The sequence below is a fragment of the Vulpes lagopus genome, chromosome 1, assembly GCF_018345385.1.
Source record: "Vulpes lagopus strain Blue_001 chromosome 1, ASM1834538v1, whole genome shotgun sequence".
In the NCBI taxonomy this organism is placed as follows: Eukaryota; Metazoa; Chordata; class Mammalia; order Carnivora; family Canidae; genus Vulpes; species Vulpes lagopus.
Window position 1 is genome coordinate 153925380 of NC_054824.1, and position 19426 is coordinate 153944805.

At 38.9% G+C, this 19426-nt stretch overlaps 1 protein-coding gene across 4 annotated transcripts in view; it reads left to right on the top strand.

Annotated features, from left to right (window-relative positions):
• The window catches only part of RGS7 (regulator of G protein signaling 7), a 506096-nt gene extending 500762 nt beyond the window's left edge, over positions 1-5334 (top strand). For all 4 annotated transcript variants that reach the window (XM_041773485.1, XM_041773481.1, XM_041773474.1 and 1 more), the window contains one exon: positions 4643-5334. Coding sequence is in view for 1 of the 4 variants with exons in the window: in XM_041773493.1 (XP_041629427.1) it covers positions 4643-4693 (51 nt within the window). In the remaining 3 variants the exon portion in view is untranslated. The remainder of the gene's footprint in view (positions 1-4642) is intronic.
• The last annotated feature ends 14092 nt before the right edge of the window (positions 5335-19426 follow it).

The window sequence follows — 19426 nt, forward strand, 5'->3', positions numbered from 1 at the left end:
TGAGGGATTCTATAATGTAAATGTTGTTTAACAGCTGTTGATTGTTTCACCAAGCCAGTTGACCTAATGAGTTATACAAAATGGCTTATAAATATGTGAGGTCTGATTCTCTGGGCAAGACAGTCCAGAGAGACTCACCAGAGGAGTTTAAGGGGCAGTTAGAAGGCTCCAGCAATGACATGGATAAGAAGGTCATCTTTGAAAAGTGAGTACAATCTGAACAGGTAGATACATGGGTAGGTGACCAAGCTGATAGAGTATCAGGTGCAAAGGCCAAAGAATCATTCATTTTGTGGAGTGACAACAGGCAGTTTGAAAAGCCAGGAAAGCTAGATTTTGGAATCCAGGCAAAGGCGATAGTATTTATAAGTGAAGCAGGGCATTTTCAACATGAGAGTAAAAGAACAAACAGTATCCTTAAGTTCAGTGCCTCTAATTGCACTCCCTATCTCTAGTCCAGCAGTATCACATTATCACCAAGCAATCAGCACCTTATCATGTAGCAGTGGGCCTGGGCCTCTCTCTGGTCAGACAACTGGATCACGTACAACAGACCCTGAGATGGCAAAACTTGCACTTTCCTGTTCTTGGCCTGTGGCCTCTGGAGCCTCTGGAGCCTCTGGAGCCTACAGGCATTCTAGAATGTACTTCTGAGTCTACAGCAACACAAAACAGAGACTAGGAGGCAAGGACAGGAAACATACAAGTTGGAATTATAAGAGAGTACAAGAGTTAAGAGGTTACCTATTTTTTTAATCCCAAAGATGCTGATAATCCCCTATTTTTCTCCTTAATCTTTTCTTTGACTATCTTCTAAACATTTTTTTTAACTTTCTTTTTTTAAATTTATTTATTAGAGAGACAGAGAGACAGAGAGAAGCAGGCTCCAGGCTGGGAGCCTGACGTGGGTGGGACTTGATCCCAACGTGATGGGACTCCATCCGGAGTCTCCAGGATCACATCCTGGGCTGAAGGCAGCGCTAAACCGCTAAGCCACCAGGGCTGCCCTCTTCTAAACATGTTATCCCTTCGTTTCTGTTTGGTGTCCTATAGATCAGGAAAGACTGATGTGTGTGTTTTTACAACAGTAATAAAACAAGTGGCTTAATCGCCCAAGAAAATCCAGCTTATCTCCACTCCTTTTGTGGATAAGTGTCTGCAGGAAAGGAGGATGGAGAGTGGCCTTCATCTCCCTAGTGCCCCAGGCTCTCAGACTGGAAGGAAGAGCCTGGCTTTCATGTTCGTTTCTGCTGGCTCACAGCTCCTTATTGTCAACTTTCTGTTACTACTTTAATAAGAACAAGAAAAACTTTAGAAATGCATGGGTGGCTCAGCGGTTAAGCATCTGCCTTCAGCTCAGGGCATGATCCTGAAGTCCCAGAATTGAATCCCCACGTTGGGCTCCCTGCATGGAGCCTGCTTGTGTCTCTGCCTCTCTCTGTGTTGCTCATGAATAAATAAATAAAATAAATAAATAAAATTAAAAAGAAAGCAAGAATTTCTAAATCATGTTAAATTCTTAACTATTGGTAGTTACCTTGGAAGAGCTAAAAACAAACACATAGGTTGCTTGTTCTGGTGGCTTTCTTTTCTTTTTTTTTTTTTTTTCTTTTTCTTTTTTTCTTTTTTTTGGTCGGGGGAGGTGAATATTTTCCTAACTATAATAAAATTTCTATGGAGCATTTAAGAAGTCAAGTTCTACTGTAAGAGACCAGAAAACTCTCTTTGTTTATATGCTTTTATAACTATATTGCAGATTAGGTAGATGCTCTGCATTCACTTAGATGCAAGAAAATCTGAGCTGTATTTTTGTCCTGAAACTGATTATGTGCTGCTTTTTTTTAAGCTTTTTGCCCAATGACTGGATATTACAAAATCTCATAGAATTTTGAATTTTTGTCTTGTTTTGTTCCGAGTTTCTGTCTTTGTCTTTCTCTATGGATTGCTGTTTCCAATATAATCCTTTTTCTTTAGAATCTGACAAGAAAAGGTATAAACAACATAACACATATATAGTGATTTGGTTAAAAATAAATATTATTCATAGAGAATTCAGTTGTAAGCAATTTAATAAAAAAATAAAATTAATTGGTAAGGATTTTTTTAGCCCTCGGTTTCCAGAATTAAGATTTTAGAACCTAGCTACAAAAATGTCTTAAATTCTTCAACTTGGGAAAATTATGAAAAGTTAATTGGCAGGGGCTGATTGCATACAGCCTCCAAAGGAACTACACTGAAAAGGAGTTTTACAAAACAACAGGTATGTAAATGCACACTTCCCTAACTACAAGAAAGGATGAGTGTTCTTTTTAATATAAGGTTTGCCAATAAAGTAAGCAATTGTATTTCCTTGTGCACTAGAATAGTGCCTATTTTTTCCCCAGTATGTAAATAAGGCAGGCTTTTCACGGGATTTACAGAACAGATCCCAATGATCTAGATCTTCAAATCCACATTACTAATGGGCACCCATGCTATTTACTTTGATTCTAGACTGGGGCATGTAATTTTTTTTAAACTGTTAACTATACCCAAATTTGCCCTTTAGTTTTCTCAATGCACATAACAAATATCCTTATTACATATTTGGTCAGTCCTTATCACCTACAGTGTTTCATCGTGTGACTGTTTCCCATTTCTGTTCATTTGTTTTTCTATCATCATAAATCCCCAGGTTGGCTATAAGCCTGCGCTTTTCTGTGAAGTTCCATGAATGAGTATTTTTTAATTACCTCCTAGGACAACAGCCTGTCAAGCTAACCTTGTACCTCACCCTCTTTTAAATGAAACCCATACCAGGCCAAGTACTAATAGCATCAAAGATATTTCAAAAATCTGTAGAAAGAGAGCCATGGTAATATTTATTAGATTTACAAAAATGACACTGGTTTTCACAGTCCAAACAAAAAATGATTATATGAATTTCAAATGACTATTTCACACTTTTTCCCAATAGTTTTTAACAAATCACACTAATCTGCAGTTTTAGAAATAACAATTTTATATCAGCATCTTTCCCCTCCTCCTCTGCCATATAAGCATTCACTTTTATGCCTCAACCAATATGGCATTTTCTCCAGCCCACAAATGGCATTAGAAACAGTAAACTCTTTTTAAAAATACATTACTATTTCTCAGAAGAAATATATATAAACTCATGTACACACTTATATTAACAGCACAAGAAATGAATACAGTAGTAAATGTAGGAAATAGTGTGGTCTTCAAATGTAGGATGGTAGCTTTTAGATTCCAACATTATTTAATCAATCTATTGTCCAGGTTTGGGATGGAAAAGCAGTATAATTTTAGATTCCAATTCATTAGCAACTTTATGCCTTTTTAGAGTCAGAATAGTGACTTTGGGTGTCAGTATCCTAATGAGAAAGCATATAACAATAAAAACAATAATAGTAATAGTATAATTAGATAATAGCCTATTTATTTCTATTAAAAGAAAATAGTGCTTGGTTTTCATTGCTCCCATTCATGTCAGCCACAGGGCCCTTGTCAGTTACTGTGAAGTGTGTAAAGAAAGCTTGATTTTGAAATTATTGATCACTTCTTAAACATATTGCTCTCTTCCCAAAACATGGCCATGAGTGATAATCTCTTTCCAATACCACATTCCCTTTTATCAAACTCTCATATTAGGTAGTGAATCAAGACTATTGTTATGACTAATTTATTAATAAAATATTATATTTCTCAAAAAATCTCTTGGTTTTACCTTATTATTTTATCCACTCAGAAAGACAAATTCCATTCAAATATGTGGATGACCATCTTACTTTTATTACTAGAATGTATAAAATGAGCTATGAAACAGAAACCACAAATTGAGGATCTGCAACCCTGATCAGAAATTCAAATTTTTTTCTCTCCAGAGTACTAGTATTAACAGGGACAATGTCAGCTTTCAAGATTTCAAAAGAGTGAATATGTACTCTAGGTATTAACACAATATATGGAATCAGAATATATGGAATTTTTCTGGGGTTGGGGTTGGAGGAAATCAGGTGGAAAAAGATAGGGAGATGTCTATGGTTTGAAGTAGAGAACAAATAGAATTTTATCTGTAGATGTATAATTGGCATTATTTTCTCCATTACCATGTAGGACGGAGGACAAGCCCAATCTTGAATTTCTATCAATTACACCTCTAAAAATGAATTCTGTTTAATTAAAATAATATTTTCTGCATAATTAGATATTTATAAACATGACACTAATTCCAGCAATTGAACTAGAATGCATTCACATTGCTACCTTTTAAAGCAGTTTACTAAGGTTTGTTTTAACATGTTTATAACCAGTTGCAAATCTAGGTGTTGCATCATTGCTAAGCCTTGATGAAATGTTTATGGACATGTTTTATTATTTGCTAATCTGTGCTGTGAACCCATCAGTCTGTTTGCAGTGGGGAGGAAGTGGGTAGAGGGGTGGGCGGGTGGAAGTCATTTTGTTTAATGTGTTTGAACTAAAAGAAAGTTTGAACTAAGATGTACTTAAAGGGTTTTGTTTTGACCTGTGCACAAAACTCAGCTGCAATAAATAAATGCTACTCATAAGCAGGTTTTCAGTGATCATACTCTGTTTTTTTCCTTCCCCCCCCCCCTTTGTTTTATATTCTTTTTCTCAGGGGAAATCTCTCACCTCAAAGAGGTTAACAAGCCTCGTTCAGTCTTACTAAAAGGATCATCTTGTAGCATGGAAGCAGACTGGAGTCATTGCATATACTTTGTAGCTCTTTGTTGTTACCTGGAGCAGAGGACATTAGACCAAGATGTTGCATGAGCAAAGGACCTGAATTGTTCTCTTTGTGTACATTAAGGCATTGCCATTCCAAGTGACTCTACCATCTCAATGCCTCCATTTCAAAATGTTGTCTGCTTACTTTCTCCTTGTATTAAGCTGGATCTGTGTCTTTTCCTTTTTGATGAGTTCAAGTGAAGTAAACCTTTTTTTTTTTTTCTTTCTCTTGCTCTTAAAACTTCTGCTAGACACACAGTTCACTGAAAATTCACTGTCAAAAACTGGAAGAATTGTAAAAGAAAAAACATATATCAATAAGTATACATATGGCTTCACATTTATTAAACAATAAATTAGCACAGAAAGTTTCATTTTCACCAATGTGTTCATAGTCAGAAACAAGCTCATGTCTTTGTCTGTTGTCTGTACATTCTCGGTTGATGTTTCTTGCATTTATTTTTATACCATATTTAAATAAGAAACACCTTTTACTCCAAATGTATTAAAGTTGATCCCTTCCTGTAAATTTGTGTATGTTTATATTGTTGTTTTATCTTTCATTAAAAGATGCAGAATCTCGTTGTTTTTGTAACTTTTGACTTCTACATGCTGACAAGATAATGCTGAGAAAGCATCCACAAATGTAGATTTGCAATTTAAACTATCACCCCGCACATTTATTTCAGGGCTTCAAGGCAAGCTTAGATGGCACAGTGGTTAGGAGCTGACTGAAAGTATGTCATCTGGGGACTAGCCCAGAACCAGGTAAATGCTTTTTCTCCCATCCAGGAGCAACACAAATGGGCCTTCCACATTTTTAGACCTATTTCCCAGACCTTTCCACTCATTATGAATATGTGTCGCTGTTTTGCTAATGAATAGTTCTATGAGAATTAGGTTTGAGTGTGACTTCCCAACTCAGGAACTGGTATTTCTCCTTAAAGTGTAATTCTCAAAATACCTTAAGTCGCTTTTACCTCTATGGTGGTTACTAACTCTTTTGAGAACACAGTGGTAATTACTAATCTTTAGTGAATGCCTGTCACAGTACTATGGGTTTTACATGCCCATAAAATCCTCACATTTAATCCTCACTTCAGCCCTATAAGATTATTTCTGCAATTTTGAGAATATTAAAGCAGAGAGAAGTTAAGTAACCTGTTCAAAGTCACACAGCCATGTAGTGAGTTGATATACTAATAAATCCATATACACTCTCACATAGGACACATTTACACTGAATTTCAGGGCACCGACAGAATACCCTCTGAAACTCCTCTATGGACCCCAGATAAGAAACCTGACTCCCTTTAAGAGTTTGGTCAGTGACAGAAAGTTCGTGCAGTAGGGGAAACGGGCCTAACTTGTTTATTTTTGCATCCATGCACACATTGCAGACTCTGGATATTTAAAAAAAGAGAAATGTAGTTATTGTAATTAATGTAATTATTAGTTGCTGTAGGTAAACTTAAATTCTGAAAAAAAAAATACAACAGTGAGAAATTAGTTGTGAGTCTGTGAGCTAGTGTATAGAACTGTCACAAAATGGGAGAGACTTGGTAGGAGATATTTCTATATGGGCAATAATCAGAACACTGTAATTACTTTAAGATTTTAAAAGTGATTTAATTATAGGCCCTATGACTTCTTAAAAAGAAAACATAAAATGCACAAAAATCTAAACACTTAATTCAGGATAGCCTTGGCCAGATGGCACTAAAACTAGGTTGAAACACTAAATAAGAGAAACAGTATTTAAAAGAAAGCAATAACCCATTAGAAGAATAGGATGAATAGACAACGAATGTTGCACAAATGGGATTGGTTATTTTGGAGGCTATCTCTTACAAGTTATCATTCCTTAGGTGTCCATCCTTACTAAAAATTTTAAATCACAAATTTATACAGAAATAAAAGGCATAAAATGGCAATGGAGGACAAGAAAGAGAAATATCCAGGCAAGTATTCCCAAGTCAGGAACTCCTGGTAGACATGTAACTCAGGTTGAGTTCAAGTACATAAAACTTTTAATAGTCTAATGACTCTATTTAAGATAGGTTTTTTTTTTTTTTTTTGGCATTTTTCCTGGGTTCATTTTTAATTTATAAAGTAAGGAGAATCCTCGTAGTGGGAATAATTCCAGGGCTCCTTTTTATATTTTTAAGATTTTATTTATTTATTCATGAGAGACACATAGAGAGAGGTAGCCTCCATGCAGCGAGCTCTATGTAGGACTCAATCCCGGGTCTCCAGGATCAGGCCCTGGGCTGAAGGCGGTGCTAAACACTGCCTAGCTGAAACACAACCTAGCTGAAGGCTAGGCTACAAAACAGTGTATTTCAGGAGAAGCATATAGAAAAATGTTGACATTCTTGCAGTTCACTCAAATAAGCACATGGTAACTGTCTCCCACCCTACTCTGGGATAATTTGACCTATAAGGCACAGAAGAAAAAGCTCTCAAGCCTCTAAATGGTTTTTAAGAAGCCTTTTTCTACCTTAACACATCTTAAAAAGCTACCCACTGAAGAAGTGGCCCAGAGTTTCCATACTCAATCGCAAACTGCTTAATTCATCCTCTAAATTGCATTTACCTGATTCTTCCCTTTGCAATGTTCACGGCAATGTTTCCTGTGGATCTACAATGGATTATCTGCTTGAACAAGAGTAACAGAACTATGGTCAGCAACTCTACCCCTGTCAGGTGCCAGGAAAATAAATGAAGGCAAAAACGCTCCCTCTTAATTATTACAAATGTGTGAAGGGATGTTCCTACTTAGGATTTGCACATGCATCCCCCTCATTCTCCTGGCTGAGTGTACACTTCTCTTTATAGATGTATGCTGGTTTATGAATAATTTTGGTCTATGTGGAAAACGAGTCTTGGCAACTAGTATAAATTTGGTCCAGGTACATGCGCTAATTGATTCCATACATAGGATTTGTGTGTTCTTGATTACACACTTGAAAGAGCACATTAACAATAGTCAATGACTTTTCTGTTGCCAGTGACTGTCTCCTTGCATATTCTAACCCCCTCTAAAACATCCAAAGGAGGTAACCAAGGGTACTCATCCATCTTCTAAGCCATCTTAAGAAAATAGAAATAGTGAAGAATTTGATGGATATAAAGGATGGAGAGAGATCTAAAGTTGTGTATCACACACAAGTATCCCATATATTTTGTTGTGTACCATCATGTTTTTGTATCTTTTTATTCAAAATTTTGTACTCCAAATTACCTTTAAAAAGATACCAAATTGGGATCCCTGGGTGGCGCAGTGGTTTGGCGCTTGCCTTTGGCCCAGGGCGCGATCCTGGAGACCCCGGATCGAATCCCACATCAGGCTCCCGGTGCATGGAGCCTGCTTCTCCCTCTGCCTATGTCTCTGCCTCTCTCTCTCTCTCTCTGTGACTATCAAAAATAAATAAAAATTAAAAAAAAAAAAAGATACCAAATTATGTATCAAACATAAGACATCATTATTTAACAATCAGCTCAAGACAGAAACTGTTGTATATGCCCTTGAATACCTGGGGAAGTTTCCCCACAGCTGAAATATAATGCATTTGCAACTTCATCTTTACAAGCTCTTTAGTTGCTGGGTGGACGTTAGTACTCTTTGCTTGATAAACTGATTAATAAACCTTGACGTCTTTATGAAGTTATAAGACCTTAATAATTTCAACTTGTTTGGAAATCAAATAAATTGGACTGCATTTGTTATCTTTTTTTGTATATTTTTTTATTGGAGTTCGATTTGTCAACATATAGTATAACACCCAGTGCTCATCCCATCAAGTGCCCCCCTCAGTGCCTGTCACCCAGTCACCTGATCCCCCCGCCCACCTCCCATTACACTGATCCTTGTTCGTTTCCCAGAGTTAGGAGTCTCTCATGTTTCATCACCCTCCCTGATTTGCCCAGCTCATAGCTGCTCATAATACGTTATTAAAATCATTTGTGTTTCCTTGGTATTGGTTGTGATCTCTTTCATTCATGATTTTATTAATTTGAGTCTTTTTTCTTTTCTTTTTAATAAGGCTGGCTAGGGGTTTATCTATCTTATTAATTCTCTCAAAGAACCAACTCCTGGTTTTGTTGATCTGTTCTACAGTTCTTCTGGTCTCTATTTCATTGAGTTCTGCTCGAATCTTTATTATCTCTCTTCTTCTGCTTGATGTAGGTTTTATTTGCAGTTCTTTCTCCAGTTCCTTTAGGTGAGAGGTTAGCTTGTGTATTTGAGTTTTTTCCAATTTTTTGTGGGATGCTTGTATTGCAATGTATTTCCCTCTTAGGACTGCTTTTGCTGTATGCCAAAGATTTTGAATGGTTGTATCTTCATTTTCATTAGTTTCCATGAATCTTTTTAATTCTTCTCTAATTTTCTGGTTGACCCATTCATCATTTAGTAATATGCTCTTTAATCTTCATGTGTTTGAGTTTCTTCCAAATTTCTTCTTGTGACTGAGTTCTAGTTTCAAAGCATTGTGGTCTGAAAATATACAGGAGACAATCCCAATCTTTTGATATTGGTTGAGACCTGATTTGTGACCTAGTATGTGGTCTATTCTGGAGAAAGTTCCATAGGCACTTGAGAAGAATGTGTGTTCAGTTGCATTCAGATGTAAAGTTCTATATACATCTGTGAAATCCATCTGGACCAGTGTATCATTTAAAGTTCTTGTATCTTTGGTGATGTTGTGCTTAGAATATCTGTCATTTGCAGAAAGTGCCATGTTGAAGTCTCCTACTATTAGTGTATTATTATCTAAGTATGTCTTTATTTTGGTTATTAATTGATTGATATACTTGACAGCTCCCACATTAGGGGCATAAATATTCATGATTGTTAGGTCTTCCTATTGGACAGACCCTTTAAGTATGATATAGTGTCCCTCTTCATCGCTTACTACAGTTTTTGGGATAAACTTTGATTTATATGATATGAGGATTGCTACCCCAGCTTTCTTTTGAGGACCATTTGAATGGTAAATGGTTCTCCAATCTTTCATTTTCAGTCTGGAAGTTTCCTTAGGTCTAAAATGAGTCTTTTGTAGACAGCAAATAGATGAGTCTTGCTTTTTTACCCAGTTTGAAACCCTGCATCTTTTGATGGGATCATTTATCCCATTCATGTTCAGAGTAACTATTGAAAGATATGAATTTAGTGTCATCATAATACCTATTCAGTCCCTGTTTTTGTAGATTATTTCTTTGGGCTTCCTCTTTCTTTTACAGGGTCCCCCTTAATATTTCTTGCAGAGCTGGTTTAGTGGTCACATATTCTTTCAGTTTCTGCCTATCTTGGAAGCTCTTTATCTCTCCTTCTATTCTGAATGAGTCTTGCTGGATATAGTATTCTTGACTACATGTTCTTCTCATTTAGTACCCTGAATATATCCTGCCACCCCTTTCTGGCTTGCCAGGTCTCTGTGAAGAGGTCTGCTGTTAATCTAATATTTCTCCCCATATAAGTTAAGAATCTCTTGTCTCTCACTGCTTTAAGGATTTTCTCTATCTTTGGAATTTGCAAGTTTCACTATTAAATGTTGAGGTGTTGAATGGTTTTTATTGATTTTATGGGGAACCTCTCTATGTCCTGGATCTGAATGCCTGTTTCCCTCCCCCAAATAAGGGAAGTTCTCAGCTATGAGTTGTTCAAATATGCTTTCTGGCCCTCTGGCCCTCTCAGCACTTTCTGGAACCCCAATTATATGTAGATTCTTCCTTCTGAGGCTATCATTTATTTCCCCTAACCTTTCTTCATCGTCTTTTAATTGCCTTTCTCTTTTTTCCTCAGCTTCCTTCCTTGCTATCAATTTGTCTTCTATGTCATTCACTCTTTCTTCCATCTCATTAACCTTCATCGTTAGGACCTCCAGTTTGGATAGCATCTCATTTAATTGGTTTTTAATTTCAGCCTGATTAGATCTAAATTCTGCAGTCATGAAGTCTCTTGAATCCTTTATGCTTTTTTCCAGAGCCACCAGTAGCTTTATAATTGTGCTTCTGAATTGGCTTTGTGACATCAAATAGTAATCCATATTCTGTAACTCTGTGGCAGAGAGTACTACTTCTGATTCTTTCTTTTGTGGTGAGCGCTTCCTTCTAGTCCTTTTGCTCAGTGCAGAGTGGCTGTATGAGTGGGCTGAGTCAAGAATATCAACCATGACCTACGTAAATTTCACCCTAGATGATTTTGATGAGGTCAGAGACCAGAAAATGCAAACAAAGATCAGAACAAAACAAAACAAAAGGACCACTAAAGTGAAAAACAAATTTTAAAACAATGTAGTAAAAAATAGAAGGCCAAGAATCCCAAATAAGAAGAAAGAAAGGGGGAAAAAGCAGAGGAAAAAGAGCAAAAGTAAAGAGGAAAAAAGAAAAGAATGGAGAAGAAAAAAAGGAGGTACTGTGAGATGGTGGTGGTAAAGAAGTTATAGTGGAGGGAGAATATAATCTACCTAAGGGGTCCTAGAGTGTCATCCTTTTGGTTCAGAGTGTATTAAGTTCTATATGTTAGAAGATGCTCAGTCCCAAAATTATATAAACCAGCAATACTTGTAGCCCCAACATTGGTCACTAAAACATAAATGAGATAAAAGAGGGGGGCAGAATGGGAATGAAGAGAGAATATAATCACATAGAATGAACTAGCACAGTATACCACTTGGTTCTGGGTGCATGCTGTTCATGTTTTAGAAGGTATTAATTTCTGCCATTGTAGAACAAAATGAGGCAGAGAAAACAAAAAACACAAAACAAAACAAATCTCATGTATCTCCCAAAATTAAATTGAGTATGTTGAAGGGAATCTACAAGTGGAAAATAGATCTAAAACATGTAATTGTAGAAATGTGAAAGCCAAAATGGAAGAAACTTAAAAATAAAGAGGTGGTAAAATATCGTAGTTATGGTGTGAAAAAAGAAAAAAACTAGAAATTTATAGTCTGATATAAAAATGAGTTGTACTGAGAAAAGGAGAAAAAAAGGAGGGGTACCCTCTAGTTCTATATACTGTAAATCCCTCGACTTCCCCTGGAGCTTTCCAGCGCTGCTCGGTCAAGAACTTGCTCTTCCCCTGTCCTTCCAGCTGGTCTTCTGGGGGAGGGGCCTGCTGTGCTGATTCTCAGGTGTGTGCACCTGGGGGAGCTGCCCACCCCCTGCCGCTGCCGGGCTCAGTGGGAGCTGTTGACCCCGTGAGGCCCCTGCTCCCTGGCGGCCCCCTCCGTCCCAGGCACCAGGTGACACCAGGAGGAACAGCCCCACGGGCGGCGGCCAGCTCCCCAGCCCTGGCGTCAGCTCCCGCAGTATCTCCCGCAGCTCCCAGTCCGCACTGGCCTAGGTGCTCCCGGGGCGGCGGGGGGCTGACCAGCACAGCTCGGGGCCCCCGGGAGCAGGGGCGTCCTCGCTGTCCTGGGCCCTCCCCGCCTCCGCCTGTCCCGGGGGAGAGCAGGATCCTGGGTTGTGTCCCCTGCACCCTGGGATGGGGTCTGCGCTGCTGGCATCGCGCTCCCGGGGCCGCGGCTCCCGAAGGCAGCAGGGCGCAGCCCCCTCCGCCCGAGCCCCGGGCTGACCCCCAGCTTCTCCCGAGGCGCCCCGGGGGCTCCAGCCCTTTACTGCGCTGCCCGCGGTGTGTGGGGCGCTCTCCCCCCCCGCCCCCGGCGCCCTCCTCTCCTAGTGACCCCGGGGGACTGGGGCCCCGCTGCCCCTCCTGCGGTCCTGCCGCAGTTCCCTGCTGAGGGCCTTTCCCTCCTGGAAGAATCCCCGGTGGGATTTTTAAAGTTCCCGCCTCTCTGGGGCGGGGCTCTCCGGTCCTGGAGGCTCGCGCCTCCGGGCTTTAGCCGGGCTCCTCGCGGGGCCCCTCCCCCACTGGATTCTTTTTATTTTTCTCCACCTTCCAACCTTGTTAGAAGCAAAAACTCCAAAAACCCTTCTCTCTGTAGCATTCCAGCTGTTCTCTCTTTAAATCTCAGGTCGAATTCATAGGCGTTCAGGATGGTTTGGGAGTTATCTAGGTAAGTTGCTGGGGCCTGGTGAGGTGAGGACCCTACTCCTCTGCCATCTTGCCCCGCCCCTGCTATTTGTTATCTTTTTAAAGGTTAATGACATCTAACTCCAGTACTGGTTGGAAAGATTTAGACAATGCATCTAAAGTACTAAGTCCAGAACTACATATATAATTAGAAGTAAAAAAAAAAAAAAAAAGAATATTTACCTTACTTTTTCCCTTTCTTTTCCTCCAAAATTTCATTTTTCTAAAAAGATAAAAGATATGTTCAAACATCACTCTCACACAAGTGGAATCATTTGGTTTGAAGTTCAGAAGGCCAAAGCCGAGTGTTGAATCAGGACACCAAAGACCAGGGTAAAGACCTGAAGAGCAGTCAGTTGTGACTGTAGGTTGGCATTCAACCCTGTGGAGTCAATAAAGCATTGGCACGGAAAGGGTGACCAAAAAGTGAAACTTGGCTAAGTCAAACAGACTGCATTCTGAACAAGTGAATTTTGGAAACTGCATCTCTGGAAAATAGGAATAGTGCTTGTTAGAAAGCAGCTGTGGGGGGATCCCTGGGTGGTGCAGTGGTTTGGCGCCTGCCTTTGGCCCAGGGCGCGATCCTGGAGACCCGGGATCGAGTCCCACGTCGGGCTCCCGGTGCATGGAGCCTGCTTCTCCCTCTGCCTGTGTCTCTGCCTCTTTCTCTCTCTGTGACTATCATAAATAAATAAAAATTTTTAAAAAATGTATTAGAAAGCAGCTGTGGCCTCACCTGTATGTATGATGGAAACTTTTAAAGGAGTCAACGTGATGGAGGGGAGGACAGGTGGTAGTGATAAGGTAGCAGGAGTAAAATCATCAGTCTTTATCAGTGCAGGATGACCTTTGTCTAGCCCCAAAGTACAAGTAGAGGAACTTCTCCTTCCCCATACACTAGATTTCCAGAGGTCTTCTAGACCAAACAGGAAAATCAGTATTAAGTATAAGCAAACTGAATGATTTGTCATGGGAGGTCTTAAAGATTCTGCAATCTCTTGATTCCACAATACAAGGTTGGAGTGTTTGCCAGATGAGCTCTCAAGTCCAGGCTGAGTGATAGTCCCCATTAAGTAAAAACTGACTATTTGGCAGGTGAGATTGCAATATACAGTCTACAGAAAGCTTGGTTTACAAGATGGAAAGTGGATCTAGAAGAGTTGCCATTGGCCACAGAATTTGAATCGACTCTGTGGGGTGACATGACAATGAGGTACACAAATCCATTCTACATACCAGCTCTTATTCTAGTTGTATGCCCTGGCACTTTGGGGACTGCAGACATATAATGGAACCAAATATATCATGGTACCTACTGCAACTTGCAGTGCTCAGTCTCTATCCCCTTTCCCTAATTTCTTTCTGCCTTTGACCTTCCCAAACTTCTTCAAGTGTTCAGGCACAAAAACCCCTCTTTCTACTTTTTTTTCATAGTAAACCTTAATTGTTCTAGTACAAGTTTGACAGGAAAGAGTCTCAGCCTCCTCTAGGCTAAGATCTAATATTTATGAAGATAAACACATTCTACATTCACTCCAAATGGAAATGATTTTTTAAATTTCAAAATTAACAAAGATGTAGTTTCTTATGAAAGTGGGAAAGGGAACCATTTCCTACAAGAAAATAACAAAGGGAATATTTGGTATTGTCAAAGACTAAAGTCAGCTGGCATTCAATAGTTAGGCATAGATCCAAGCAGAAAGCACAGTGGGAATAGCCAGTTAACACACATCCATGTCAGCAGACCCAGTTCATATTATCTTCAGGGAACTTAGAGTGTAAAACACACACTCTGCCATGAATAGAGACTAGGAAAGGTTTGCACAATTCCCAAGGTTACTAAAGAGCTAAGCCATTTTCAATGGCCATAGTGTCCAGTATCATTCTGCATACCTGAAGGGTAGTATCATGTCACCAGCATGTGCAGGGCAGGAAATGTATCATGAATGCAGGAGCATTCCCTGACCATAAAGCACCCTGGCCTGAAGCTATGGAACAGATTATGATTTTTTTATGAGAGCAAATATGGGAGAAATGTGTGGAATATGAGCTTACAAACTATAATCATAAAAATACTTAAAAGGATAAGCATTGTGAATGACACAGCGAATGGAAGAATTTACACCAAAGGAAATAGACAAGATCAATCTGAAGAATGCCTCAAATAAGTATTTCTTAAATGTTTAAAGCAATAAAGTATGTAAACAGGAGAAAAGAGGAGCAAGATTATTTTTATAAATACATATCAAGAGTTTCATAGTGAAGCTTTAGAATATTAATGAAAAAGAATAGAAAAAATATCACAAAAGTTGCCAGGAAGCAAAGAAACATAAGTCTGGTTGACACTGTATTTATTTTTTGGAAATGTAAAATGTCAGAAGTCAGCAGAGTAAACTCTGATTTTAAAATTTTATATTCAACTGGACTTCTGAGCAAGATGGTGGAGTAGGAGAACCCTAAGCTTACCTCATTCCACAGATACAACAAGATAATTCTTACAGCTTGGTAAATAACTGAGAAAATCACCTGAACACTGGCAGAACATACTCTCTATAGCTAAATGTAGAGAAGAGATCACTCAAAGAGGGTAGGAAGGGTGGAATGTGGTGAGGAGCTAAATGAACCCACAGGACTTTCCTGGGGAAAGAGGGAAAGAGATATGCCATGGGAGCAGAAAAGTAGATCCTGGGATCCCTGGGTGGCGCAGCGGTTTGGCGCCTGCCTTTGGCCCAGGGCGCGATACTGGAGACCCAGGATCGAATCCCACATCGGGCTCCCGGTGCATGGAGCCTGCTTCTCCCTCTGCCTGTGTCTCTGCCTCTCTCTCTCTCTCTGTGACTATCATAAATAAATAAAAAAATTTAAAAAAAATTAAAAAAAAAAAAAAAAGAAAAGTAGATCCTCAGACCAGCCACTCCAGGCATGGAGGATCCCTATAACATTTGGCCTTAAAAACCAGTGGGGCATAATTTCCAGTTCTTACAATCACCAAGTCTTAACTCTTTGAACTATAAAAAGGAGGTTCAAGAATCGGAGAGTCAGGGGGGTGAAGGGAAATTGAGTCCCTGCACTTAAAGAGACAGCACAAAAAACAACCCCAAGGAGATAGAGCATGAAAGCAGCAGTTTGAAAAAAGCCTGAGGCATATGGGAGGAAGTTTCTTTACTCATTTTAGAGCCTGTGCTAGAGAAGTAGGGAACTTTGGGTGACTTCTACAGGAACAAAAGAGTGGTGGGTGTCATTTCTCTCCTTACCAACCTAAACACACAAACACCTGTGGGAACCAACAAAGTGCCAGCATTTACTACTTAACTTGCTAACACTACTACCCCACTCTTGTATTCTCCTGTGGAGATGTCCCTTCCCACCAGGCCTCAACCCCAGGTCCCCTCCCACAGCAGACCTACACAAACTTTGCTAACACCAGGTACACCAACCTCACATCCTCCTTCAGATCTACCTCCCAATATGCGCTTGACCAGAGCCCATTGAAACCAGTATCACAAGCCTGGCCATGTGCAAGCAGCCCTAACAGCGACCAGAACCACTCCAAAGTAACTCCTGCCCCAGGAAGAGGGGTAGATAACCACATAAACCTGTCCAAATCTGGCTGTAGCAGTGGGCTAGGGGCACACAGGTGATTGGACTTCAGGGCCCACCCAACAAAGAACTCTTCTGAGGGGAAAATACAGGGAAAGTGCCCTGCAGTTCAGAGCTACTGCATTTATGGCAAATACCTGGTCTGACTCAACTCAAGCTCAAGGAGTCCCCAGACTGGCCCACTAGTGCAGGGACCAAACCCTGCCCACGACAGGCAAAGGAGCCATTGTAAATGACTGGATTGAAGGCAAAAGCAGCTCAGCCACAGTAGTAGGGCACATGCAACACATGTAGGAGACACTCCTGAAGCACCAGGTTCTGGTAAACAGGGAATATTGCACTACAGAGCACTACATGACCTCTTACTTATAAAGCCGTTACTTTCAAGAGCAGATGTAATGGACTTTCCTAACACAGAGAAACAGACACAGGGAGTTAGACAAAATGAGGAGACAGAGAATTATGTCCCAAATGAAAGAACAGGACAAAATCACAGCAATTTCCATCACGAAATGGAGATAAGTATATGCCCGATAGAGAACATAAAGTAATAATCATAAATATACTTACTTGAGAAAAGAATGGAGGCTATCAGTAAGACCCTTAGCAAAGAGGTAGAAAACATTTTTTTTAAAAAATCAATCCAAAATGAAGAACTCAATAAATGAGATTTAAAATATACTAGATAGAATGCATAGTAAGCCAGAGGAAACAGAAAAATTGGACCAAAGACCTGGAGGACTGAGAAATGAAAAACAATGAAGCTGAAGAGGAGAAAGAAAAAAAAAGCATAATAAAAAATGAAATAGACTTAGGGAACTTAGTGACAGCCTGAAGTGTAATAACATTCACATTATAAGTATCCCAAAAGGAGAAGAGAGAGAAAGGGGGTAGAAAATTTATTTGGAGAAATAATAGTTTAAATTTTTTTCAAATCTGGGAAAGAAAACACAAGTTCATATCCAAGAGACAAAGACAGCCCCCAATAAAATCAACTCATGAGGATCCACACCAGACCCATAGTAATTAAAGTGGAAAAATAGTGATAGAGAATTTTAAAGCAGCAGAAGACAAGAAAAACAGTTATATACAAGGGAAACCACATAAGATTAAAAAGGCCAGAAGGGAGTGACATTATATATTCAAGGTGCTAAAAGAAAAAAAAAACAAAAAAAAAAACAAAAACCTGCAGCCAAGAATACTCTATTCAGCAGGGTTATTATTCAGAATATAGGGAAAGAAAAAGAGTTTCCTGGAGAAATCAAAAGCTAAAGGAATTCATTATCAATAACCAGCACTACAAGAAATGTTAAAGGGGATTCTTGGAGTGGAAAAGAAAGACCATAAGCAGGAGTAAGAAAAGTACAAAAGCAGTAAAATTAAGTATATCTGTAAAATCTGTAAAAATCAGTCAAGGGGTTCACAAAATAAAATGATGTAAAGTATGACAATATACCAAGCCATGTAAGGGAGAGGAATAAAGAATGGGTTCAAACTTACGTGACTATTAACTCAATATAGACTGCTATATACACAAGATGTTATATACAAACCCAATAGTGTAATAGATATGCCAAAAATGAAAAGAAAGGAATCCAAGTGTATCACCAAAGAAAGCCAGTAAACCAGGGGAGAAGAGAGAAAGAGGAAAAAGGAACAGAGAAGAACTACAAAGACAACTGTAAAGCAAGGAACAAAATTTCAATAAGTACATATCTATAAATAGTTAATTTGAAAGTAACAGGACTAAATGTTCTAATCAAAAGACATAGGTGACAGAATGAATAAAAAACAAAACAAATTTATATGTATACAAGAGACCCATTTTAGACCTAAAGACACCTGCATATTGAAAGTGAGGTGGTAGAGGAATATTTCTCATGCAAATGGATGTCAGAAGAAAGCCAGAGTACCAATACTTATATTAGACAAAATAATCTTTAAAACAAAGGCTGTAACAAGAGACTTTATAAAAAGACGATATACAATCATAATAGGAAAAATCCAACAGAAATATCTAACGATTGTAAATATTTATGCACCCAACATGAGAGCGCCCAAACACATACAGCAGCTAATAAAAAACATAAAAGATCTAATTGATAATAATACAATAATAGTAGGGGACTTTAATATCCCACTTACATCAATGGACAGATTGTCTAAATAGAAAATCAACAAGGCAACACATTGATTAGAATGACACATAGAATAACACATTGGACCAGATGGATCTAATAGACATGTTCAGAACAACCCATCATAAACAGCAAAATACACATTCTTGGGATCCCTGGGTGGCGCAGCGGTTTGGCGCCTGCCTTTGGCCCAGGGCGCGATCCTGGAGACCCGGGATTGAATCCCATGTTGGACTCCCAGTGCATGGAGCCTGCTTTTCCCTCTGCCTATGTCTCTGCCTCTCTCTCTCTCTCTCTCTCTCTCTCTCTCTCTGTGACTATCATAAATAAAAAAAAATTAAAAAAATACACATTCTTTTCAAGTGCACATGAAACATTCTCCACAATAGATCACATGTTAGGCAATGAAACCAACCTCAAAAATTTCAAGAAAGTTGAAGTCATACCATAGATCTTTTACAATTGCAATGTTATGAAACTAGAAATCAATCACAAGAAAAAAAAAAAAAAGCTAGAATGACCATAAATGCACGTAGGTTAAATAACACACCATTAAACAATGAATGGGTCAACCAAAAATTCAGAGGAAGTTAAAAAGTACGTGGAGACGAATGAAAATGAAAACACAACAGTCCAAAATCTTTGGGATGCAGCAAAAGCTGTTCTATGGGGAAAGTATATAGCAATACAAGCCTACCTCCAGAAGTAAGAAAAATCTCAAATAAACAACCTATCCTTACACCTAAAGGAACTAAAAAAAGAACAAAATGCAAATCCAGCAGAAGGAAGGAAATAATAAAGATTAGGGTAGAAATAAAATATGAACTTAAAAAAAGGAGATGAATGAAACTAGTAGTTGGTTCTTTGATAAGATCAATAAAATTGATAAACCTTT